Consider the following 24,947-nt stretch of genomic DNA (forward strand, 5'->3'; position numbering starts at 1 on the left):
CGGGTTCAAGCCCCGGTCCGGGAAGATCCCACGTGACACGGAGCAACTGGGCCCGTGCGCCACAACTACTGAGCCCACACACCACAACTACTGAAGCCTGCGTGCCTAGAGCCCGTGCTTCGCAACAAGAGAAGCCACCGCAATGGGAAGCCTGCACACGAGAGTAGGCTGCGCTCGCTGCAACTAGAGAAAGCCCGCGCGCAGCAACGAAGACCCAACGCAGCCAAAAATAAGTAAATAAATAAATTAAAAAAAAAAAAAAAAAGAAAGGCAGAGAGAGAGACACGGAGGCACAGGGAGCAGAGACTGGGGAGATGTGTCTACCAGTCAAAGGCACCACGGTTGGCCAGCCCCCCCAGAAGCTGGGGGGAGAAGCTGGGCAGGAGGAACCAGCCCCACTCACACCTTGTATTTGGACTTTCTGGACTAGAACTGTGCTTTAAGCCCCCCAGCCTGTGGCCTTTGCCGCGGCCACAGGACACTCACACGCTCCTTCGGACTCCCAGCCCCTCACCCATCTCTGCTCCCCACCTCCCTGAACTGGCCACGCAGCTGTTCCGTTCTTCTGTTGCACCTTCCAGGCAGCGACCCACTTATTCTTTTCTCTTTATGTGTGTTCTTTGAGCCTCTGAGTGTTCACCTGCCCCCCACGGGTTGAGGCAAAAACCTCCCGAAGGACAGAACAGACCTGTCTTCAGGGCAGGGCGGGCACTGTGCCCCGAGCATTCTCGGAGCGTGACCAGCCTTAAATATGACCCTGTAAGGCGGCCTCCAGTCCCCCCACACTTTCTTCCCAAGAGAGAAAGGGCCTCTGGGGCAGGCGGCGTGGGAGCCTCCCGCCACCGGCCTGTGCAGCCGCAGGTGACAAGGTAAACTACCCACCCCCTCGCAGAGCCACAGCCCCCAAACTGACAACCTCTCAGTTCTGCTTCTGGTCTGAGGGAGAGGGAAAAGAGGAGGGGTGTATACAGTAAACTCCAAACCCTCTGTGCCAGAGAGTGCTCCGAGAGACCCACCCCCGCCCCTACCACCCAGCACGCTGCCTCAGCCCCATAACCTCTGACCTGGCTGCCGGCCACGCGGGGGCCGGGGCCCAAAGCTGCCAATCACCGCCTCCCCGATCCCCACCCTGCAAATCCCCGGACAGCCAGGCCCTTCCAGCCACCAGCTGCGGGGGCCGTGGGGCAGAGAGGGCCAAGCCCCCCCTCATACACACACCAGGAAACTGCCCGGGTCCCCTACATCACCAGGGACACAATCAACCCCCCAGCCTGGAAGGCCCTGGGTGGGGGAGGTCCAGAGCAGCAGAGAGACCGCGCCTGCAGGAACCAGGGCTGCAGGTGGGAGTAATTCTTTTCTTAACTAAAAATGGAGAATTTCAGCCAGGTCGTCCTCAGCAGAACCGCTAGGTGTAGGAGGGTCTGGGGGGGGCGGTGCGCGGGGGACTCTGCCAACAGCCCAGAGCTGGGGGCTGCCGGACGACGCACAGATTTGTCACGAGTACCGTCTACGCCCGCCCCCCCGGGCCAGGCAGCTGACCCCTCTGGCCTCAGCATCCTGGTCTCTTCCAGCTGGGACACCGAATGACCCCATGAGGGCCATTTGGGGGTCTGCCACCAGCTCCAAGTTTCTCTCATCGCTCCTGCAACACAGGCCCGGCAATTCCAAACACTCAGCAGAGCTGGAGGGGCCCGGCCAGCCCACCTCCCTTCTGAGCCGCGGTCCAGGACCAGGGCTCTGGCCACATTCCTCTGCAGCCGAACATGCAGCTGCCGGCGGTGCCTGCAGAGGTGGTCCCACAGCCTGCGCGCTTGGGCAAAAGCTTCACTCCACCCAGCACCCCAACCCAGAGCTGGAAAGAGCCAGCGGGACCCGGGGGTCCTGGCTCGGCCACCATCAGCCAGGGGGCTAGTCACTTTGAGTCTCTCAAACTGGGGTGGGAGATCGGGTTGGGTGAGTTGTTTTTCTTTTTGACAATCAGCTTAAAAAATATATTTATTGCTCTTTTCCTGACTCTAAAAGCAATACAGAAAATGTATGTGCAATGCAGGAAATTGGCAAAACACGGAGAAACAAAGGGAAAAATGTATATAAACCCATGACCCAGATAACCAGTATCAATAATTTGGCAAACATCCTTCCAATCTTTTCACTGAGTGTATATATGAATTCTTTTTTTTTTTTTTTTGCGGTACGCGGGCCTCTCACCGCTGTGGCCTCTCCCGTTGCGGAGCACAGGCTCCGGACGCGCAGGCTCAGGGGCCATGGCTCACGGGCCCAGCCGCTCCGCGGCACGTGGGATCTTCCCGGACCGGGGCACGAACCCGCGTCCCCCGCATTGGCAGGCGGACTCTCAACCACTGCGCCACCAGGGGAGCCCTATATGAATATTTTTAAAGCAGGCTCATGGAGATACGGCTCCAGGCTTTCCTCCTGCAGCATCCCTCAGCCCACATCTCTATATATTCTTGCACTCAATTCTTGCACACAAATTCCTTTGTGGTTCTAAAGTCCTGGTTCCAGATCATTCTCAGCTCCAACTGATGATCAGAATCATTTCTGGAGCTTGTTAAAAAATAGACTGTCCCCGCCTCCTGGAGGTTCTGTCAGGAAGGATGGGTGGGCCTGGCACCCCAGGGTATGTCTGGGGGGCAGGTGGGTGAGGACCTCTGCCCTCCCGTGGGCTCACAAGCCTTCCCTCCATCCCCCTCCTGAGAATCCTACAAGAAGGAAACCCTAAGCATCCCTGGCCAGCAGCTCTGCCCGCCCCACCTTCCCCTAAGGCACCCAAGGCCTTTGTCCAGCCTCAGCTGCCACCCTTCAGCCCCTGGGTCGGTCACAAACCAAAGGAGGTATACTGGGCTCTGCTGGGTCAAAGGCCCGTGTGACGAGGGGGCATGTCACTCACGAGTCCCCCATAGCTGCCCAAGGCCCACGGTGTGTGTGCACCTTAGAGAAGGTCAAAGCCACCCAGGGCCTCCACGCTAACTCACCCGCTCCAGGAAGACAGGCAGGAGAAAGGCCCAGCACCAGCGTCCAGTGCCCCAGCCAGACTCCAGCCAGCCTCCCCCTCCTCCCTAGAAGGGCCATCACATTCCTCCCAATAGGCTGTCACCCTCCTGAGGGCAGGAGCCAGGCGCGTCCATGTTGGCCCCAGCTACACACTGAATGTGCTCCCCGCAAACTCACAAGTTGAATGCTACCCCCTCAAGGTGATGATATTAGGAGGTGGGGGCCTTTGGGGTGATTAGGTCATGAGGGTGGCGCCCTCGTCATGGGATTAGCGCTCTTATAAAAGAGACCCCTGAGAGTTCTGTCTCCCCTTCCGACCTGTGCAGACACTGTGAGAAGATGCCACCTATGAAATGAATCTGCCGGAGTCTTGATGTCAGATGTCCAGCCTCCAGAACTGAGAGAAGTAAACGTGTGTTGTGTCAGCCCCCGTGTCTGTGCTCTTTTTGTTACAGACGAAGACAGTTCCACTTTCCACTAGGGCCTTGGGCCCTGCCTGGAATGTCCTATGAGTCTCTAAAAAGTGTTTGTTGCCTTGAATCTTTAACAGTCAATGTTTACTGAGTGCTTACCACGTACTGGACACCACCCCAAGGGCTTTTGTTACGTTAGCTCCCTCACTTCCCATGATCTCCAGGAGACGGAGAGATTTCGCTCTCATCCCCATTTTATAGATGGGAAACCGAGGCACAGAGAGCCGAACGACCAGCCCAACATCACAGCGTGGGCAAGGCTGAAGCCGAACTGAGCCAGCACGCTGAGTCATCACAACGCACTGCCTCCAAACCCCACCCCGGCCCCTAAAAGCCAGACTCTAAAATCGTACAGCGCCTGCTGCACACCAGCACTGCTCCTGTACTGTGCGGAGCCCCAGACACACACCCGCAAGACGGGCCCTGTGATTCTCAGGTCACAAACGTGGTCATGGAGCTGGAAAGCAATGAGGCAGGGATGGGAGCAGAGGGAAATCCTGCCAGAGCCCAGGCTCCGGCCAAACAGCTGTCGCCACCCACCACTGCCAGGTAGACGGAGATTTCCATCCCAGCCAGGCAGGGTCAGCCCCGTGAGGTGGCACAGGCGAGGGCCGGGGGGGGGGGGGGGGGGCAGGTGCACTGGGGTCTGCCTTCCAGCGTGGTCTCGGGTCAGCCATGACCTGTCCACCTTGCCGAGCTCCAGGAGGACCAAGAGCCCTTGATACAAAGTGCCCAGCCCGGGGCCTGGCATGTAGTAGGTGCTCAATAAGGAGACCGTTACGAAGAGCAAGAACCAGCACAGTCAAAGGAAGTACCTGTGAGAGAAGGGGGAACAGCTGGAAGGGCTGGGACTTGGGTCAGAGATAAAAAATTCAGGAGGGAGGCCGGAGCCCCCCAGCTGGCTCCAGGGCAGCTGTTCGCAGGAGCCTGGCTCCATCTTGTAAATATTAGGAGAGATGTAAATATTTGAGTGCCACTCTCCCCACCACACCCCAAGCCCAGCCTCACTGGAGCTGCAGCCAGGGCAGGGGCAAGATTTCTGCACTCACCAGTGTCCCCACCCCTCCCCCAGCTGCGCTCAAACTCCTCCTCCAGGGCCAGGAGAGGGGGTGGGGACAGCAACCAGGGAGGGAGGGGACACAACCCCACCTCTCCCCTCTCCTCTGCACTGCACCTGCAAAGGTATGAATGGGGCCTTCCCCATCTCACCTCCAAGGGGCCCCAGGGTTTCTTTTGTAGTTTAGCAGAAAAGCAAAGCAGCCCTTTCTTAGGTCTTCCGATGGAGGCCTGGGGAGTAAAGTTCGTTCGTTCGCCACTCCAGACCCACTCCGCCCTCGCTACAGGAATACATCACGTGCCCCTCTCCCACCTGGATTACGCACCACCCGAATCCCTCCCAGCTCTCTGACCAGGAGGGAAGATGGAACCTGGAGCCTCTTCATGCCCCGACCTATGCTTGAAAGCACAGGCCCCTCCCACCACCTTCTACCTCGGTGCCAAGGGCACCTGTGCCAGGTGTGGGCATAACAGTGTCTTCCAAACAAACTACAAGTTGGCAGAAACTGCAACAGGAGCCAGCCAGCACCATCTGCCTGGAGACCCTACCTACTAAACTCCTACCCAAGACTCTGCTTGGGTGTCCCTTCCTCCAGGAAGCCTTCCTGAACTTACCCCTCTCCTGGGCTCATGCCTGGACCCCCAGAACGTACAACAGAGCTAGCACTTAGCTGGCGCCCACAAATAGCTGTTGAATAAACAAACAAATGAGCTGACTGTCTCTCCCACCCTGGCCATCCTCCTCCTGGCCCACCAGAGACAGAGGGATTCCAGCACTTACTTCATTTTGAACTGAAAGAAAAAACCCAAACCCAGCTACTCTACAGAGCACTCCTCCCCTGACTTGTGATGGGGGACAGGAGGCAGGGGACAGCAGAGAAGGCCACCCCTCCGGGCCTGGGATGGAGCCAGGAAAACTGGTATGCTTTTACTGTAGATAATATCAGTCTCCAGGGGCTCAGGGCAGAGGCCTGGCCTACCCCTCACAGGGAAATTGCCCACCCACGTGGAAAGGAGGGCCAGAGAGATAGCCCTGTCCAGGGTCGGCTTTCTGCACCCAGGGAGGGGCCAGCAGGGTCCCGGCTGAGATCCTGCCTAGGAGAGTCTGCAGAGCCAGAGACTGCTGGCCACGGACGGGCAGAACCAGAAACATCTCCATCTCACAGGAGACCGGGGAGGGGGCATGGCGAGGCAGCCCGAATCTAGTCCACTCTGCTGAGGACCCCACGCCCTCTTCCCGCCAAAAAGTTCCATCAGTTAACCTCCCGCAGAGAGGGGGCCGCCTGTGTTCCAGTGGCTTCCTTCCCCATTCCCAGGGGGACCCTCAGCCACAGCACCTCCCACAAAGAGGTGCCCGGGACCCCCAGACCTTGCCCCAGGGGACAGTCAAAAACCCAGCAGCCAGAAGAGCCCTAAGCCAGCACTCCTCGAAGGGCAGGGGAAGGCTGTGGGCTTGAGGGGTAGAAAGCCGGACAGAACTATCAAAAAAGACTGGTCACTGGCTGCAGAATGCTCAGAGTTCCAATCTCTCCTCGTTTGAGAGAGGGAAAAACCAGACCCAGGAACTCCCAACTCAGTCTTATAAAGGCCCAGGCGGCAAGGCAAACCCGACCCCCTACCCCGGCCCATCCCCCGCAAGACCCTCCTGAGGCCCTGGGGGTACCCTTGCCCCCCATCTGTACCCAGGGAACACCCATCGAACCCCCAACCAGATGGTCCCTTGGAGGCTGTAGCCAGAGGACAAGTGGAATGGACAGGAGTGGGGGGGGGGGTCACCTCTCCTGCCTCCCCTCCCCCATGCCACCTGGCCCTCCCAGTGTTTGAAGACAGAGGCTCGCGCTCTTGGGGACAGGGACACAGGAAGCTCTAAGCCGTGTGTGGGGAGGGCACACTACTGTGTTCGAGGCCAGGTCCCTTGATTCTCTGGATTTTGCAACTTGGGGCAGACATGGGCTTCCCCAGCTGGCTCGGAGACCCTGGCGGGCAGAGAAGGCTGGAGGCTAGGGGGGCTCAGCATCCCAGGAGGGGCTGTCAGAGACTCAGGAACATGAGACAGAGCGTCCACGGAGAAGAACACAAAGCACGAAAATGACAGAGGCAGGTTGGAGCCTTATTCCCAGGGGCTCCCCCGCCGCCTCCCCTGCAGCCCCTGCCCTGTCCGATGGGGCGGGGGGCTCGCTGTGTATATTCGAAGGCCACCATCCTCTTGTCCCTTCGCCTAAACTTCTGGGCATTGGCAGCACTTTAAAAAATGACAACCAGCTTGAAGTTTCTAGACCATCTCCTGGTCCAGGCTGTACGGAGCCTCCGGGCTCTGTCCAGACCAAATTAAACAGCCGGGACCCAGAAATGCCCCAGGCGCCGGGGGTGTCTAGGGGCCAAGCGCTGGGTCTGTTTGGCCAGAGACATGACAAATCCTCAGCCTCTGGGACCATGTGCCAGAGAGTTCCAGCCTGTTTGGTCTCATAACAACAACTTAGCCTCCAAATTTGGGAAAAACCGAGAGAACTTTGGAAAGATAGCCACTGTTTGACCATTCTTCCTCAGTGGCTTTGTCAAGAAAAAGCGAAGGAACTGGTTTCCTGGCTGGGTTTCTGGGATGAACCAAAAAACTGACATCCCCTGAGGCCTTCATCTCTGATAAATCTGGTAGCCCGGCACCCCTCACCCCCTACCCCAGCCCACCCTTCTACACACACCACCAGGTCTTGGAGGGTCTACGGCATGCACCCACCGTTCCTGCCCATCGGGAGCGCCTGGCCTGGCCTGACAGGAAGGTGGGACTCCTGGGTTTGGGGGCCACCATGGATCCCTTGAGCCTGGCCCCCAGATCCTTGCTGCTGGCTCCGTGGTCCTGTCTGTACCCCAAGGAGACTCTTCTGATAGCAGCCAGCCCACCCCCAGCACAACGAGTGAGGGGCATTCAGCTGGGAAATGGGGGGCGGGGGGTGTGCAGTAATAGTGACGGCCGAGCTGAACCGTGGTGAGGGGCTTGATCTCGGAATGTGACAACACCCCCGAACTCTGCACATTCAAGGAAAAAGAGAAGGGGAGGCCCCATTCTGCTCAGCCAGCACCAGGATGGGGGCTGCAGCACCCCTGAGGGGCATGCCAAGGCCACGGTCACCAAGCTGCGAAGTCCCCGGCCCCTGCAGGGCAAGCGTGCCACCTGCACGTTAGTACTTGCTTGGCAACGTCCCATCATGAATGGGCTGCCAGGCCACTGCTTCCACCAGCAGGACAGCCTCGCCCAGAAACGTGGCCTGAGCCAAGTACCCCCCACGTGCTGGGCACAGTGCTAGCCGTGGCTGCCGCTGGGCCTGGGGGCTCACACTCTGGTGGGCTCGTTCCTCCAGGCACAGAGGCCCCAGCCCGGGCCCAGGCACCCTGCCCCCAGCCCTCAGCCTCAGCGGGGCGCAGGGGTGCAGACCTAACCAGCCCCCCGGGGCGAGTGAGCTCGAGGCACAAAGCTCTGGCCTCTGAGCCCTCGCTCTCCCCACCGGCCCCAGAGGGGATCATCCTAGCTGCAACACACTGTGAAACACAATCAGGAGTCGCAAAGGGCTGCTTGCCGAAGAGGATGCCCCAGTCAGCCCGCCCCGTCCCCGACAGCAGCTCCCAGTTACAACTCCCTTTCAGGAAGGCGGGCAGCCAGCAGAGCCACGGGCAGGCAGCCAGACCCCACTGTCTTCAAAGTCAGGTCGTCCGGTGTACGCCTGTGTCGCTGTCTGTAGGACAGGCCCTTGGTCCACCCATCTGGGGAGCTCTGGGGTGGGGGGATGCAGAGGAGACTGGGATGACCTCCCCTTCCTGCAGGAAGGAACCCTGCAGCCCACCTGACCCAAGCCTTCAAGCTCTGACAGTGAAAGAGCGTGATGGGATGCCCGCTGGGCCATCTGCTGGACTCAGGGGGACCCCCAGGCAGGCTCCGAATCTGCTGTGCCGACCATGCTACACAGTCTCACTCACCGCCCCGTCACCACTCAGGGAGACCCTTGCCGGTGGCCTCTGAACCCCTCCCTCCTGTCACCCAGATTCCTGCTTTAGGCATCCATGCCCACCTGTTCCTTGCAAATACCCGACCCCCCACCTCAAGCTCCGCTCCCGCGAGCAGGCACCAGGCTCAGGCTGTCGGCTATCTTCCCCAAGATGACCTGCAGACAGCGGGTGTTTATGACCCCATTCAACAGAAGGGGAAACTGAGGCTCGGGGGCCAAGACACCCTCCACCACCCAGCTGTCCAATGGCAGAGTGAGCCTGCCTTCCTAAGCATTACACCGCGCGGGGCTCCCAGCTGCCCTACCCGTCACTTCCCCCAAAGGCCCTCTCCCTTTGGATGCAAACTCTGCCCACTTGTCTCTTTCAAACCTTCCTACATGGACTTCCCTGGCGGTCCAGCAGTTGAGACTCCGCGCTCCCAATGCCGAGGGCCCAGGTTCGAACCCTGGTTGGGAACGAAGATTCCGCAAGCCACGCGGCACAACCCAAAAAACAACCTTCCTAGAGATCTGTGTCCTCCAGAAAGCCTTTCCAGACCGACGCCCCACAGCACGGGGTGTCCCTCCCTGCTCGACCCACCGCCACGGCCCACGTCTGACCCTCAGCCCAGCCGATGACGCGGATGCTTCTGCCACCTGGCACGTGTGTGTCCGCCCTCTGCCTCACAATCAGGACAGTGGATGAGCCTAGTCCCGGGCCCGGGACACAAGAGCAGCAGGCCAACGACGCCGGGGGTGGTCAGACCCGTCAGAGAGCCGTCCCCTCGTAGCTGAAAAGCAGGAACTCATTCCTCGAGAGTCCAGCAGAATGCTGGCAAGGCCAGCTCCTCCAGTCCACCAAGTAACCTCATGCCACCATAGATCCTGTCTCCTGCCACCGGATGAGAACTGCGGGAGGCTGAATTCACAAGAGGCCTTGAGTCTTGCTGAAAAGCAGGACTCATCCCTCAAGAGGCCAACTGGCATTAATTAGGGGCAGATCTGCACCTGTCACAAAGCTAGGCCTTGTCCTCCTGGGAGGAAATGGGCACCTGAATACAGCCATCGAGGGAACCCTTGTCCAGGAGGTGTCTGGGCTCCCCGACAAGCAGGTGCACCTGCGTGGTCTCGTCTCCCCAGGAGACCCTCTCCCTGCCCTCTACCCGTTGTCATGCTCTGGGGCCTAGGGCTTGCTTGGGCTCCAGGACCTGGCTGGCAGGGTCCTCGAGGAGACAGCAGAGGGTTCAGAGGGGCAGATACGTCCTCTAGGAGGGAGAACAAGGCGCTGGGTCCGGAGCTACTGGGTCCTGGGCCAGACTGTGCTTCAACCAACATCAAGGACTTTTAGGATTCTTTCTCCGCGTGCAAATCTGGTTACAGCAAACACTGCTAGGGAAAGTAGGCCAACAGCTGGCACTTGGAAGGGCTTTTGTTACACAAAGACCAGAGTTGTAATAGCGTTTGCGATAGCAGATTTGGCCTGCGTTCACTAGAGACCACGCCGTTCGACTGCTCTGTGCCTGGCAGCCAGATAGGGGACTACATCACCGCTCGGGCCACCCCATCACCCAGGGAGTGATGGGCGCGGAAGCCACCTGAGGCCCGTCTTCAAACAGGGGAAAGTGGAAAATGAGACTCTCTAAGACAAAATCGCAACAGCGAAACACGAAATACTTTTCTTGCCTCTACACGGGGGTCTCCATGGAGCCCTGAGATCCTCCTTAGAGCAAAGACCAGTGTGGGAGGTTTGCATCCATGGAGGACACTGCCACCCTCTCAGTCCCCCGGGAGACCTGAATCCACAGATGCGTCCAGAACGGAAGACAGGCTGAATCCCCGTGCCACCTCGGTGATGTGACGAAGCTTAAGGATCTCGCCCTCAATCCTCCAGGGTGGGGAAGGGGACGGGCAGGAAAAATAGGAGGAAGAGAAGAGCGTTCCTCAGGGAAGGGGGCGGATGTGCCCGGGATGTGGGGCATCAGCAGAACTTAACTGTGGGTGCCTGCTCCGTACCCCCCCCCAACAAATCCACCTGGGGCAGCTATCTGTCTGCCCCGCAGGGCATGCTGCTCTGGCCTGGATACTGCCATCGCCCCAAACCTCCAGGAAACACCCCGTCAGAGCCCGTCGACCCCCGTCGCAGGACTCCAGTCTGCTCAGAACCCGGCTTCGCTGGGGGCCCCTGGGGCCTCCATCCTTCGGCCATCGACATGTGCTTGGAGACGGGGCCAGGTCCGCCAGCCTCGGGAACTATCGGGACTTTGACCCTACCTTGCGGAAACTGAGACGCTGAGTGGGCAGCCCGGGCCAAGGCCCCCCACTGGCCCCAGAGAAACAGACCAGCGCTTCTCCGGCTCCGAGATCGGTCACTCCGGCTGCCTCCCCAGGACGGTCCGGGCTCCCGGCGGGTGGGCACACCTGGGCCTCGCCGCCGCTGGACGTGGCAAGCTGGTCTCTCTTTATGCCCCAGTCCTAATGGACCAGCTCATTCCGGCCTCCCCCGCTTCTGTCGCTGCCTGAACGCGCTCCTCCTCCCGCCGCAGTCAGATTGTGTCTCCTCCACACGACCTTGCTCTGCCCTGGCCCTGCCAGCTTGTATCACCCACTGCTGCTCTGGCTCAGACACTCTCCTCCTTCCCTGAGCGCTCCTTCCCACGTCTCTCTGTTTGAGGCTATCAGCCCCAAAACCCAACTCCACTCCAAGTTCCTAGGGCTCTTAGGGAGGCCACCTTTTCTGTGAGGAGCCCCCCCACCACACACACACACACACACACACACACACACACACACACACACACACACATGTGCGCACGCGCGTGCGCGCACCAGGTGCACTCGGGGGGCTCTAACTCTCCTGTCTTCAGAGCACAACAGCTCTCCGTTGGGCACACAATGGAGAGGCTGACACACAGGGAACAAGGGGGTCTGAGGCCGTGCTCCCTAAGAGTGAGAAATCTCCCCCTGAAGGCACAGGGCTGCCAACTGCTGCACCAGGACGGTCTCAATGAGGCCATTGTCTCCAACTAAATGACAGCCTCGGCCTGGGAAGCAGCTTCAGAGGCCACCAGCGTCTCCAGATGGGGCACTTCGGGGTGAGGATGGAGTCGCACGCGGGGCCGGGAGGGAGGGGCACTAACAACCTACGTGGCACGAACTGTGACAGACACACGACCCCCAAACCTCCCCCTCCCACCCTGCCTCAGGGCTCCCATCGCATCCCCAGAAAGCCAGAAAGCTCTGCTTCCAGGTCAGGGACCGCAAGCCAACCTAACTGCCACAGGCCACAGGAGAAAAGTACACACAGCGCAGAACCTGAAGGCGGCAGCAGTCTCCAGATTGGCCAGTTCTCCCGCTCGTACACTCAGGAGATGAAAGGCCCCTGAGGAGCTGCGGGAGGGCTGCTGGGGGCAAGCGGAAGGCCAAACAGAAGGAAGGAGACTCGGGGAGCGTGCTGGGTATGAGCATGCACCCCAAGAGGTCCCGATGTTGGGGTACAAGCCATCACAGCTCTGCAGACCCACACTCCCCTTGTTCAGTGCTCAGTGTAGGAGTCGGAAAAGTGCTCCAACCACAGAGCCAGCCCCCAGCAGACCCATCCCTCGCACAGGGCAAGCCGGCCACTGGACCCCACCCCCTCCTGTCTCTCCACCCCCTGCTAAGCCAGTCCAGGCTCAGCCCAGAATCACAGTCTCTGGGGCTCTGCTTGGGGCCCAGCCAGGCTCTGGACCTGGAGAAGTGCCCCACGCAGATGGGGCTGACCTCCGGTGGGCCACGTGCATGGCTGGGCTCTGGACCCCCAGATCTCAGTCCTGATTCTGCCCTTGGGGGAGGGGGACCTCCCCACAAGGCCTGGCACCTGGACGTCTGTTAACTCCTTTCAACCCGGCCTTCCCAAGGCCAGGTCCACCAGAGGGCTCTGCCCAAGGCTGCCTGGGAGCCCCTCCGAGGGGCGGGGGCTCCAGATCCCAGCAGAGGCAGACCCGCCCCTCAGAAATCCAGCCCCTAAGTGCTGGAGACTATTGTGTGAGCTTCCCTTCCGACCGCTTTATTTACTCCCCAAGACGCAGGACGCAGAGCCACAGGCAGTCACGAGGACGCACGAAAGCCACACACACGAGCCCAGGACCGGGATGCCCTACCGCATCCGGCGGGAGAAGCCCCCCAAGTCTCTCAACACTGTGTAAACCCCGGAGGGGGGAGGGGACCAAAACGCACTCCCAACCGGCAAGCAGGCTCCTCCTCCCCCCACAGCCGGACTCCGGGGGGAGGAGGAGGATGTCCCCAGGCCCGGATGGGGACCGAAGGGACGCCCCCCCTACACTCGCCGCGGCCTGGGCCGTGTCCACTCGGGTCCCTGCCCAGCCCGGATTCGGCTCAGCCCCGGCTCCGAAACTGGTGTGGGGGAGGGGGCTGTCCTGCGGGCGGGACGCGAACTCCCCCAACCCGCCGCAGGGCCAGGGCCCCGAGGCCGACGGAGAGCGCGGGAGGGAGCGGACTGAGCGACAGCTGAGAGGGAAACCGTGCGCCAGGGCCGTTTGAGGAAGCCCCGCGAGCCCTCGAGGAGACTGTCGTCGCTCGGCAAACACAAACAACAATAAAAGGAAGGAAACCCGGCGGCAGCGCGCAGGGCGAGCGCAGGGGCCAGCGAGGGCGCGCGGTCCCCGCGTCCCCCTAACGGAGTGCTCCACGGAGGCGACGCGGGCGCGGGGCGGGGGGCGCGGCGGGAGGGCGCCCCATCGGGGTCCTCCCTCCCCGTCCGCGCCCCCGTCTCGCCTGAGGTCCGCCCCGAGGGGCCCCCGAGCACGCCCGCGGCGCGGTGGCCGGCCGGCACCCACCTTCGAAGTCCGAAATGATCCCGTCCAGCTGCGCGTTGACCGCGGGGTCGGACATGGTGGCTCGCGGGCGGCGCGACGCGCGGAGGGCGGCGGCGAGGAAGCGCCCCGGCCGGCACGGGCCCTGCGCGCTGGCTGGGGGGCCGCGCCCGCGCTCCCGCCGTGCAGAGCTGGCCGCCGGAGCCCCTCGGCCCCCGGGCTCGGCTGAATGAATGGGGGAGGCGGGCGGGCGCCGGCGCTCCCTGCTCCCCGCGCCGCCGCCCCGCCGCCCCGCCCCGCCCCCGCCTCCCGGGCGGATCAGGTTCCCGCACCCGCGGCCCGGCCTCCGCTTCTCGCACTGGCTGCTCCGCCCGCCCGTCAAGGTTGGGCCTGGGGGGCTGGGACCCGAGCGGCCGCCGCGGGGACAGGCCGAGTCCCGGGCGCCCGACCCTAGAGCCCCCCTTCTCCCCGCCTGGCCCGCGCCCAGGGGACGGCGACGGACGCGGCCCCGGCGCCCTCCCCCCCCCCGACGCCCCGCTGCGGCCAGATGTGGGCGGATGTGGAGGTCGGGCGGCGGCGCGGGGGCGGCGCCGATGGGGGAAGAGATTCCTCCCTTTCCCTGGGGTGCAGGGTTCCTTCTGCGGGAGGTTTTATTTACGCAGCCAAACAAAGTTCGCCGCCGTCTTCCCGCGCGCAGCGCCTCTAAGGGTTAAGCGCTCGGACTGGGGGCCGGCAGGAGCCCAGCTTGTTGGCCAAGAGCCGAGGGGCGAGCGCCAGTCACGTGACCCGGGGCGGGGAGGGGGGCGCCAAATCCCACCCTCTCGGGGCACCTCTCCAGCTGCTCCCTACCCCCAGCCCACCGCCCCCGAGGCCGCTGCTGCACCCTCGGGGGCGGTGTCAGAAAAGGCGCTGGCCCACCGGGGACGCGGGACAGGGACTGAACACCCTTGTCAGAACCGCCAGGGACACGTGCCACTCCAGCGCTGCACAACAAGGGGCTTCCTGAAGGCAGAGCGTAGACCCCGTGTTCTCCCTGGTAAGGAGCAGATATTTCAAAGTATCTGAAGGGAGGAGTTGGGGGAGGGGACGGGGAGCCAGGGGCCTGCCGGTGAGGCTCGGCCCCATCCGGCCCACACCTCAGGCCTGGCCTTGCCCTCCTGGGCAGTTAATTTCTACCCTTCTCCGTACATTCGACAAACATCGATTAAGCCCTATTACCTACAAGGCAGGCAGGTCCCAAGGGCTGGGGGACAAAAGGATGGGCTGGAACTTGAAGAGCAGCCAGGAAGGGCCCTCCAGGTCTGGCACCAACAATGGGGGTGGGGGGGTCTCTTCCAATCCCCCCAGCCAGTTAGGTACTCCTGCTTATCCTTCCCATTTCCTTAGACCCAGGGCCTCTGCCCCAAGTCGGGGGCCTGTGTGAGAATAGCAGGGAAAGACGCTCTCTGTGCTGGTGGGCAATTCGGCAATACGGTGCCCTCCGGGTGGCATGCGAGTACCGGAGAGCTCGTCCTGGGTCTCAGACTGGTCGGTGCCACTCCCCTCCCAGCCCCCACGCCCCCAGTTCTGAAAGATCCCAAATGCCCAGGGGATGCTGAGGCCTGATCGCCATCCCGGTTATTCAGGGCCTCTTGCAGAGAATGCAATGCGCTAGGCATGAGGAGCTTTGTTAAGTTGATGAAATCGAGTCCTTCCTTTTTAAGAAAAGAAGCAGTCTCTCCCTCCCCCATGCTTTGGATATTTTGAACTATTTTCAACCAAGTGAGTTTGCGGACAAGGAACTGCAAAACCACAGACATTTCAGATGTGCACACACCCTCTGCCTGGGAGCTGGGGCTTCAGAAATGGAGTCGCCACTGTCATTAATAGCACCCCTGGTGGCTTCCACACCAGCCGGGGCATTTCTTGTCTGAAAACCAGCACCTGGACCCACCCAATAGTCCAATCTTCTGGCCACCTGTCCACGCTGTATTGGGGGGTTTGGTGGTCCACTGCCTCAAAGAAACAGCCTAATGCCATAACCCCCTGGGAAGATGCTGGGTCTCAGAGACACAGCAGCATCCAGCCTGGGCCGCAGCATTATTCTCCGGTGTTTTTATAAAAAGCACCTGGTGAGTGTAGACACACCCATGCGATTGTTCTCCCAGGGAGCTGGCTTGGAGTTCTACCAGATTCGCATAGGTTCGGCTTATTGTGCATTATTCACTTCCATTCACAGTGGCGCTCAACATACTTAAGCTTATCTCCTCAGGGAGCCCAGCCAGGGTGCATGCCTCACCCAAATGCTCCCCTGTGGGAACCCAAAGGACAATGGCAGGAGGGAGCGGACCTCCGAGGCCAGAATGTTGGCACGGCTGTGCTCCAGACCCAATCCAGTCCATCCCCCTGCCTGCCTCTGGCCCCCCTTCACTTAACCACCGAGGCCGCCGTTGCCAGGCCCCGACGCGTCCAGGTAAGGAGATTCCCCCATGTTCCCTCAGGAAACCGACCCCGGCACTTGGCCACACTCCCAGCCAGGAAGTTCACCCTTGTATCTAACCAAACGCTCTAATTGTACATCATTTATTTCCTCTTTTTTTCTGTCCTCAGAGGAGATGGGAAACAGCTGGGCACCACCCTTCAAGTAATAATTACCTCCTCTAAACTCGAAGACAATCCAGTTGCTCCTTGGCCTCTTTCTCAGCTTAAATCATCTGTCCCCGGCCCTTTAATCATCCTTCATCCTTTGATCACTTCTGATGACTGTGTGCAAATTGGGTCTCCAGGACTTTAAGGAAGGCCCGAGGCCTGTAGGATGGGGGAGGGTGCCCTGACCCCCTGTCCCAGGGCATGAGCGGTCACGGCTGGGGTCTGGACAGACCATCCTGGGGTGGGGGGTGGGGGGCCGCCGGGCACATAAGACCATCAGTGGCAGCACCAGAGGGAAGAAAATGAGCTGAAATGTGGCGAGAGGAAAAGAGCCGCAACGCGTCCACCCTCTGTGACGGTGCGCTCTCCCAAGGCCATGGGGGACGGCAAGACCGTCTGTAGGCCTGGCCCAAGGGGAAGGTGCGATCAGGGGGACGTCAGAGGGGCCACCTACCTCACAGGTCCACCACGAGACATGGAGCGGGGCGAATGGTGAGCCCCCCAAAACATATGTCCATTCCGAACCTCAGAATGAGACCTGTCTTGGTATAAGGATCTTTGCAGACGAACGAAGCTAAGGATCTTGAGACAAGATCACCCTGGATTAGGGCTTCCCTGGTGGCGCAGTGGTTGAGAGTCCGCCTGCCGATGCGGGGGACACGGGTTCGTGCCCCGGTCCGGGAAGATCCCACATGCTGCGGAGCGGCTGGGCCCGTGAGCCACGGCCGCTGAGCCTGCGCGTCCGGAGCCTGTGCTCCGCAACGGGAGAGGCCACAGCAGTGAGAGGCCCGCGTATCGAAAAAAAAAAAAAAAAAAAATCACCCTGGATTAGAGTGAGCCCTGAACCCAATGACCAGTGTCCTTATAGAGACCAAAAAGGAGAAGACACAGAGGCGCAGAGAAAAGGGCCTTGTGAAGTCAGAGGCAGGATGGGAGTGATGCAGCCACAAATCGAGTAACACTTGGGACCCCAGAAGCTGGAAGCAGCAAGGAGAGACTCTTCCCCAGAGCCTTCGGAGACAGCTTGCCCTGCTGACACCTTGATTTCACGCTTCTGGTCTCCAACTGTGAGAGAATAATTTTTTTCATGTTAAGCCCCCCAGTTTGTGGTTCTTTGTTACAGCGGCCCCAGGACACTCCTACAGACCTTAAATTCCCATCTGAATCATCCCTTTAGGCCAAAGCTGCCTCTCCCAAAGATGTCTCATAAGCCACAAAACCTGCAGTCAGCAGTGAACGCTGGCCAGCAGGTGGCAGTCCTGAGGGGGCTCGGGGGCACTCAGACAGCAAGTTTTCCTAAGAAAAGCTGGAGGCCAGGGCTGGGTGAGAAAGGTATAAATATGAAGCCTTTCTGGAGATGGAAGGAGCAGGCCTGAAGGGAAACCCCACAGCTCCAGCCCAGATGGAGTGACCCTTGCAAAGCATGGGAAGAACGGGAGGAGGAAATGGATGGGCGGAAACAGCCATTTGGCTCACCGGTCAGTATCCCTGACCCCATGCTCCAGGGGGGTGGTAAGGGGAGCGGAGGGAGGATGGTGGCTCTTTGCCCAGCAAAACCGGGCCTTTGGACCGGACACCCCATGCAGTGGGCCATCTGGCTCCTCTGGGGCAGGGGCCATATGGTCTCCGCTCTACGTGCACCTGGCGCCCAGCAGGGCCTCCCTGAGCCCCAGAGCCTCGGGTGCATCAGCTGCTGAGCCTTCCACAGCCCCCAAGCCCCTTTAGCCCACACCTCGGTACATGGCACCACCATCTACCTAGCCGCTCAAGCCAAATATCAAGGCATCACCCTCGAGTTCTCCCTTTCCCTCCCCACCACATCCAAGCCATCAGGAAGTGTCTGCCTCAGACATATCCGTGGGTCAGTCTACTTCGGCCCTCAGGTTCTCCCTCTCCAGCCCGCCCCCTCTGCCAGAGGTATGTGCCTAAGGTTTAACAACCAGCAAAAACAACTCTACCTGATATGTAGCATTTGCCTATTTCTGTGGTGTAAGTATTCCCATCTTGGCCAGTTTGGGGCTACCAATGAGACACCATTGAAACTGGGGCTGGATATCGTTTATATGTGGAATCTAAAAAATGGTACAAATGAACCTATTTACAAAACAGAAACAGAATTACAGATGTAGAAAACATATGGTTACCAGGGGGAAAGGGCGGGGAGGGATAAACTGGGAGATTGGGATTGACATACACACACTACTATATATAAACTAGATAACTAATAAGGACCTACTGTAGAGCACAGGGAACTCTACTCAATACTCTGTAATGGCCTATATGGGAAAAGAATCTAAAAAAGAGTGGATATATGTATATGTATAACCAAATCACTTTGCTGTACACCTGAAACTAACACAACGTAAATCAACTATACTCCAATAAAAATTAATTAAAAAAAAAAAGAAAGAAACTGGGGCTGAGAAGAGATTGCAGTAGCTGCTGTTATACGGTGTTTCTACCACAGAGATACAGCAGAGGTGAAGAACTCAAGAACAAAGATGATCCATTCATCTGTCGTTGGACATTTAGGTGGTTTCCCTGTCCTGGCTATTGTGAACAGTGCTGCAGTGAACATTGGGGTACATGTGTCCTTTTGAATTATGGTTTTCTCAGGGTATATGCCCAGTGGTGGGATTGCTGGGTTATATGGTAGTTCTATTTTTAGTTTTCTAAGGAACCTCCATACTGCTCTCCATGGTGGCTGTATCAGCATTCCCACCAACGGTGCAAGAGGGTTCCCTTGTCTCCACACCCTCTCTAGCATTTATTGTTTGTAGATTTTTTTGATGATGGCCACTCTGACCAGTGTGAGGGGATACCTCATTGTAGTTTTTTTTTTATTTTATTTTTTTTTATTTTTGCAGTATGCGGGCCTCTCACTGTTGTGGCCTCTCCCGTTGCGGAGCACAGGCTCCGGACGCGCAGGCCTAGCGGCCATGGCTCATGGGCTTAGTTGCTCCACGGCATGTGGGATCTTCCCGGACCAGGGCACGAACCCGTGTCTCCTGCATCGGCAGGCGGATTCTCAACCACTGCGTCACCAGGGAAGCCCCCTCATTGTAGTTTTGATTTGCATTTCTCTAATAATTAGTGATGTTAATTATTGAACATCTTTTCAAGTGCCTCTTGGCCTTTTGTATGTCTTCTTTGGTGAAATGTCTATTTAGGTCTTCTGCCCGTGTTTCTAATTGGGTCGTTTGTTTTTTTGATATTGAGCTCCATGAGCTGTTTGTATGTTTTGGAGATTAAGCCTTTGTCCATTGCTTCATTTGCAAATATTTTCTCCCATTCTGAGGGTTGTCTTTTCGTCTTGTTTATGGTTTCCTTTGCTGTGCAAAAGCTTTGAAGTTTAATTAGGTCCCATTTGTTTATTTTTGTTTTTATTTTCATTACTCTAGGAGGTGGGTGAAAAAAGATCTTGCTGTGGTTTATGTCAAAGAGTGTTTTTCCTATGTTTTCCTCTAAGGGTTTTATAGTGTCTTATAGGTCTTACATTTAGGTCTTTAATCTACTTGGAGTTAAGATATGGTACATATATACAATGGAATATTACTCAGCCATAAAAAGGAACAAAATTGGGTCATTTGTAGAGATGTGGATGGACCTTGAGTCTGTCATACAGAGTGAAGTAAGCCAGCAAGAGAAAAATAAATATCATATATTAACGCATATATGTGGAATCTAGAAAAATGGTACAGATGAACCTATTTGTAGGGCAGGAATAGAGACACAGATGTAGAGAACAGACATGTGGACACAGAGGGGGAAGGGGAGGGTGGGATGCATTGGGAGATTACGATGGACATAAATACACTACCATGTATAAAACAGATAGCTAGTGGGAACCTGCTGTACAGCACTGGGAACTCAGCTCGGTGCTCTGTGACCACCTAGATGGGTGGGATATGTGGGGTGGGGGGAAGGAGGTCCAAGAGGGAGGGGATATAGGTATACATATAGCTGATTCACTTCACTGTACAGCAGAACCTAACAGAACATTGTAAAGCAATTTTACTCCAATAAATAAACAAAAAATAAATTAACTCAAAAAGAAAAAAAGGACAAAGATGATGATTAAATGTAGTAAGATACTTCGGAAGGGGTGAACTTTGTGTATTTATTATCTTTGTTCCTAATATAATTACTTGTAAGTAATTTAATTCATATCATATACATCTACCAGTTAATTTTATAATTTTTTCTGATAGGGCGATGCATTTTTATTGTGGTAAAATATGTATAATATAAAATCTACCATTTCAACCACCTTTAAGTGTTTCAGTGGCGCTAAGTGCATTCACGCTGTTGTGCAACCTTCACCCCCATCCATTTCCAAGACCGTCTTCATCCTCCCAAACTGAAACTCTACTCTCATTAAACACTAACTCCCCATTTCCCCCTCCTCCTCACCCCAGGCCCTGGCAGCCACCATGCTACTTGCTGTCTCTACAAATCTGACTACACGAGGTACCTCATGTAAGGTGGAATCGTAAGATTTGTCCTTGTGTCTGGCGTATTTCATTTAGTATAACGTCTTCAGGTTTGTGATTCCAGGTACACATGTTTGGGCGTGTGTCAGAAATTCCTTCTTTTTATAGGCTGCATAATACTCCACTGTATGTATAGACCATATTTTGTTTATCCATTCATCCATCGATGGACACTTGGGATGCTTCCACCTTTTGGCTATTGTGAATAATGCCGCTACGAACATGGGCATACAAACATGTCTTTGAGTCTCTGCGCTTAATTCTTTTGGGGGTATACTCAGAGGTGGAATTGCTGGATTGTGTGATAATTCCAGAGAATTTAATTTTAAATAATGATGTATATATAATTTATTTTTGATCATATATTTTTCATAAAACATACATTGTATGAAATGGAAATCACATATTTTATATACACTTAATATATAATTAAAATTTTAATAATGACTTTGCTGAACAACTGGCTCACAAAATGCCTCAAAATTCCACAACTGGCTCTTGCCCTGCCGGGGTCCCCTCACCCCTGCGTTCCGTCAAAACCTCCCAACCGACCTGCTCTTCCTGCCTGCTCTCGCTTCCCTTCGCCCTAGAACTCACGGCGAGGCTTGAATTAAAAGTGAGATCAGACTACGTCACCTCCCACAGCTTAAGAGTCGAGTGCAGGCTCCTTACCGGGGTCGCCGAGGTCCCAGGTGCCTGGCCTCTACCCACCGCCGCAGCCTCACCTATTCACTCGGCGCCCCCGGCCTCCTCCCTCTCCTGCGGTCTGCCTCCTGCTGCCGGACACCTGCACAGCCGTCCTCTCTGCCTGGACGGCCTCCCCTAGGTCTTGCCCCTGATGGCTCCCTGCCTGTCATTTCCATGTAAATATCAGAGCGACCACCCCAGGGCCTCCCAGGAGACCCCTTGAGCCCGTTGCTTCCTTGCCTCCAGGCCTGCAACGGAGACTCCCTGAGACTCCCCCCGAGACCCTGTTAGATCCTGTGCAATGACAGAGTTCAGTTCCCTTTGCGGGATGGCAGGGTCACGGGGACTCCTGACGGGGAACCGGCCCAAAGGGGCCGAGGGCCCTTTGGGACTCCCCTGGACTCCCTGCACTCCTGCCAGCCTCACACAGACCAGCCCCAGCCCCAGCATTCAGGGTGACAGGCAGGGCGTTGCCTGCACTGGACCAGGCCTCGGGGACCCATGTCCCTTTCTCACCCTGTGAAATCAGCAGCAACCATGCTTCAGACCACCGAGGCTCTCAGGCAGCCTGATTTTGAATCTCCCCCTGAAGCCCGTCTGTGGGTACAGCTGACGTTTAACCGGTGTGTAGGCTACAAAACACCCTTATACCATCTGCCTGGCTGCTTAAGTGCAACCAGAAGGTTTCACTTCGAAGGGGAATGCCGTTCTCTTAGCACGCGAGCAATCTGTTCCCCAAACTTCCCGGTTCTCACTCCAGCCTGCTTTGCTCGGAACATTTACAGCAAACTCTGACCACAGCGGCCTGGCCCTTATCTCGGAGGCTGGGGACTTTTTAAACAAAATCTTTCTCTTCTAAATCATGCTTTCGAGCCACCAAAGGAAGCTCCTGGCCTTCGGGGCCCCCAAGCAAACAGGCTTCCCCACCCCCAGCGAGCTGGAGCCCTCGACTCCAGCTGACAGACGCTCAGGCCTGAATCAGCTGCAGTTCCCCTGCGTCCTATGACAGCATGACCAGGAGGGCAGCACTGCCCACCCCTGCTATCTTTCAGATTCACTGCAAATTTTACTGCCATGATATTAAACCCTACAGGACCCTGGGAGCCAGGGCAGGGGAAAGCGGCTCCTAACACAGAAGGCAGAAGGACAGGGCGGAAATGAGGACCCTGCAAGATGACCACTCACCAGCTGAACTCTGGCTGTGGCTTTGGAGACTCAATTGTTTATTCGCGTGGCCAATGGGCTTTTGATTGGCAAATTCGGCTGTCTGGGGCTCTGGCTTGGTGAGTTATCACCCAGATACGATGGGGGAGGAGGAAGTCTCTTCTTTTGATGACTCATGTTTTATTCCTGATTATTCCCTCTTTACACAGTCCCACAACCCTCCGTTCCCACTCCAAGTCCCCTAGACAGGGCTTTGGAATGGATTAAAATCCTCAACTTCCTAGCAACCAGTAGAGGCTGGAGGTACAGAGATGGGGTGGGGACACTCAGCCTCCCACACCCCCCGGCTGATGGGACATTCCCCCGGGGCCCTTCCGATGGCTCTGCAAAGTCACACAAGGGGCCTCAGGGGAGTGGCCGGCCTGGTACCGACCCAGCCCTTTGAGGCTGGCACAGCGAGTGACTGTGCCAGCCTGCAGACTCGTCACTCCCAAGGCTGCCAGGAGACTTGGCCAGGCCACCTTCCCTGGGGGGACAGGACATTCCCAGGTCCCCAGGGGCCATCACTGTCCCGGTCTCCTAGCCACTTTTCTCAAGCAGGCACACTGCTCCGAGGGCTCGAAAGCTGAAAGCAGCTTGCCACTGCTGCAGTGTTGGGACGAGGCTGAGTCACCGGCCTGCCCTAGTTCCACGTCAGCGGGAACAATGGGATCGGAGCGGGATCTAAGCAGAGAAGAGGGGACAACAGGGCCTCTGTGGCCATGCTTAAAGCACCGCAGTGACCAAGCCGATGTTGTCCCCAGGGAGCTGCCAGCCGGCCTGGCCCCTTGGACTGGGGCCACATGCTCTGACAATGCCCCAGCCCATTGCCAGGAGCGGTGGCCAGGTCAGCGTGGAAAGTGTAGGGAAGCAGGCTCCCTCCCCACCTCTTCTGCACCCTCTCAGAAGTGTCTTCAAGGCTTATCTGGCAGCCACAAACCCTGCTGGAATCCCCTTCAAGGCCTGCCCCCTAAATGCTCATCCACCTACCCTTGCAAACCTCCAGTGACGGGGAGCTCAGTACCTACCAATGCTGCTCACTCTATCTTTAGCCAGTTTGGGCTATTTAAAAGAGATGGGGTGGGGGGAGGGAAGGAATGAATTAAAGTCTGCCTGACCACAGCTTTTGCCCATGGAAGAGATATCCACTTTACTTTTTTCCAGGATACAAAAGTGAAAAGGAGATGTAGGGGCATGGACTATGGTTTTACTGCGAGATCTTTCTGGGGGCCTGGAATTAGGGGTGTCCGCCCTCTTCATAGCCAAAATGTGTGTGCGGGTTCCCTGGGGGCTGTATTTTTTTCCACCCCGTTTCCAGTCCACCGTGAATTCGAGAGGATGTTTTGTGCCCCTGGACGCGCCCGATGGCCCGCCGGGACCCCCACGGGAGAGGGTACCTGAGATGCAGGCTCCGGGTCCTGGCCGGCAGCCTTGGGAACAAACAGCTCCGCGTGGGAGGGAGGGAGGAAGAGCGGGGCGTGCTGGCGGGGCCCCCTCCCGACAATCTGGTATTGCTTTTCTGGATAATGAACTCTCCTACCCCAAGTGCTGCTACAGCCAGCCAGCAGCCAAACCAACCTCAATGGACCGTTTGTCCGTCATGTGAAGTGACCGCGGGGACGTAATGGGTTTGCTATTAACTCACCCGCCTCCGCTCTTCCCCTCTCCCCCCCAGCATGAGTCACTCGCCTAGATGACTCGGCCCGGCAGGGCCCTTGCCAGGGGTTTGCCAGTTCTGGCTGGGCCGTGTGAGGGGAGACACAGAGGACAAAGGCTGTCCAGCCGGAGGCCAGTGGCCCGGGATTCACACAGCTTCCCGGGGACTGTCTATACCCCGGGCCCCCGAAGCCAGGGGGTAGGTCCCTCTGTGTCTCCCTGGTGCCTGGGGACCCTGGCATGCCCAGGGCCATGCCCCTACCCATCTGGGGACAGACCGTCTTCCGGCAGACTCCTGCAGGCAGGGAGCTGAGAGGTTAACTCGCATGGAAACTGGCCACAGAGATCAGGAACCAGAGTGCCGAGGCTGCTGAGGGCCAGTTACCACCCTTCCTGCCTCTGAGAAGCAGGTTTGGGGGGTTTGTTTGCTGGCTCTGCTTAATCTAAACACTCAGGTTCTCTCACCCACTCAGCCCTAGGCTCTGGGGAGGGAGGTTCCAAGCTGGCCTCCCTGCCTGGGGTCTTGGTTCCCCGCAAGCTGAAATGAAGCCTCTCTAAAATGCAAATGTGACCTGCGACCCTCCGGATACAGTGGGAGCCCAGCAGGCTGACAACCATGCCTCCACCTCCTGCCACCCCTGCCTCCTCTCCCCGTGCTTCTCCTTGCCCTTTGCTCACGCCCAGTTGCCCCCGGTTCCTGGACAAGGCAGGCGCCATAGCTCTGCAACTGTCCTACTCTGTTCCGTCCGCCTGGCAGGCCCTTCCCGCCCTCCTCGACCTGGCTCATTCTCAATCCTTCTGCAGGTGCCTCCCTGGCCCTTCTAGGGAGCTTCCCTGGAACCCCTGGGTGGGGGGACTCCCTTCTGGGCCCTACCATGGGTTTTCCCAGTGGCCGGGTCAGCCTCTAACCCAGACCATTCGCTGGAGGGGGAAGCCAGGCAGCGGGGATAA

General features: G+C 57.8%; 1 protein-coding gene and 1 long non-coding RNA gene across 11 annotated transcripts in view; one reads left to right on the forward strand and one right to left on the reverse strand.

The window, feature by feature from the left end:
* Window positions 1-24,947, reverse strand: part of SEPTIN9 (septin 9) — a 194,234-nt gene that overhangs the window by 91,504 nt on the left and 77,783 nt on the right. The window contains exon 1 of one of the 10 annotated variants that reach the window (XM_059048825.2): window positions 13,354-13,594. The exons of 7 other annotated variants lie outside the window; for them this stretch is intronic. In XM_059048825.2, the coding sequence (XP_058904808.1) occupies window positions 13,354-13,408 (55 nt within the window). In that variant the 5' untranslated portion in view covers window positions 13,409-13,594. Of the gene's footprint in view, window positions 1-10,789; window positions 11,183-13,353; window positions 13,595-24,947 lie in introns of those variants that run through there. 2 more of the 10 variants (XM_067021244.1, XM_067021242.1) reach the window with 2 other exon arrangements.
* Window positions 13,649-18,097, forward strand: LOC136793210 (uncharacterized). The gene is made up of 3 exons (XR_010838191.1): window positions 13,649-14,365; window positions 15,548-15,781; window positions 15,919-18,097. It is a non-coding gene; the product is annotated as an uncharacterized lncRNA (long non-coding RNA).

Source organism: Kogia breviceps, chromosome 19, assembly GCF_026419965.1.
Source record: "Kogia breviceps isolate mKogBre1 chromosome 19, mKogBre1 haplotype 1, whole genome shotgun sequence".
In the NCBI taxonomy this organism is placed as follows: domain Eukaryota; kingdom Metazoa; phylum Chordata; class Mammalia; order Artiodactyla; family Physeteridae; genus Kogia; species Kogia breviceps.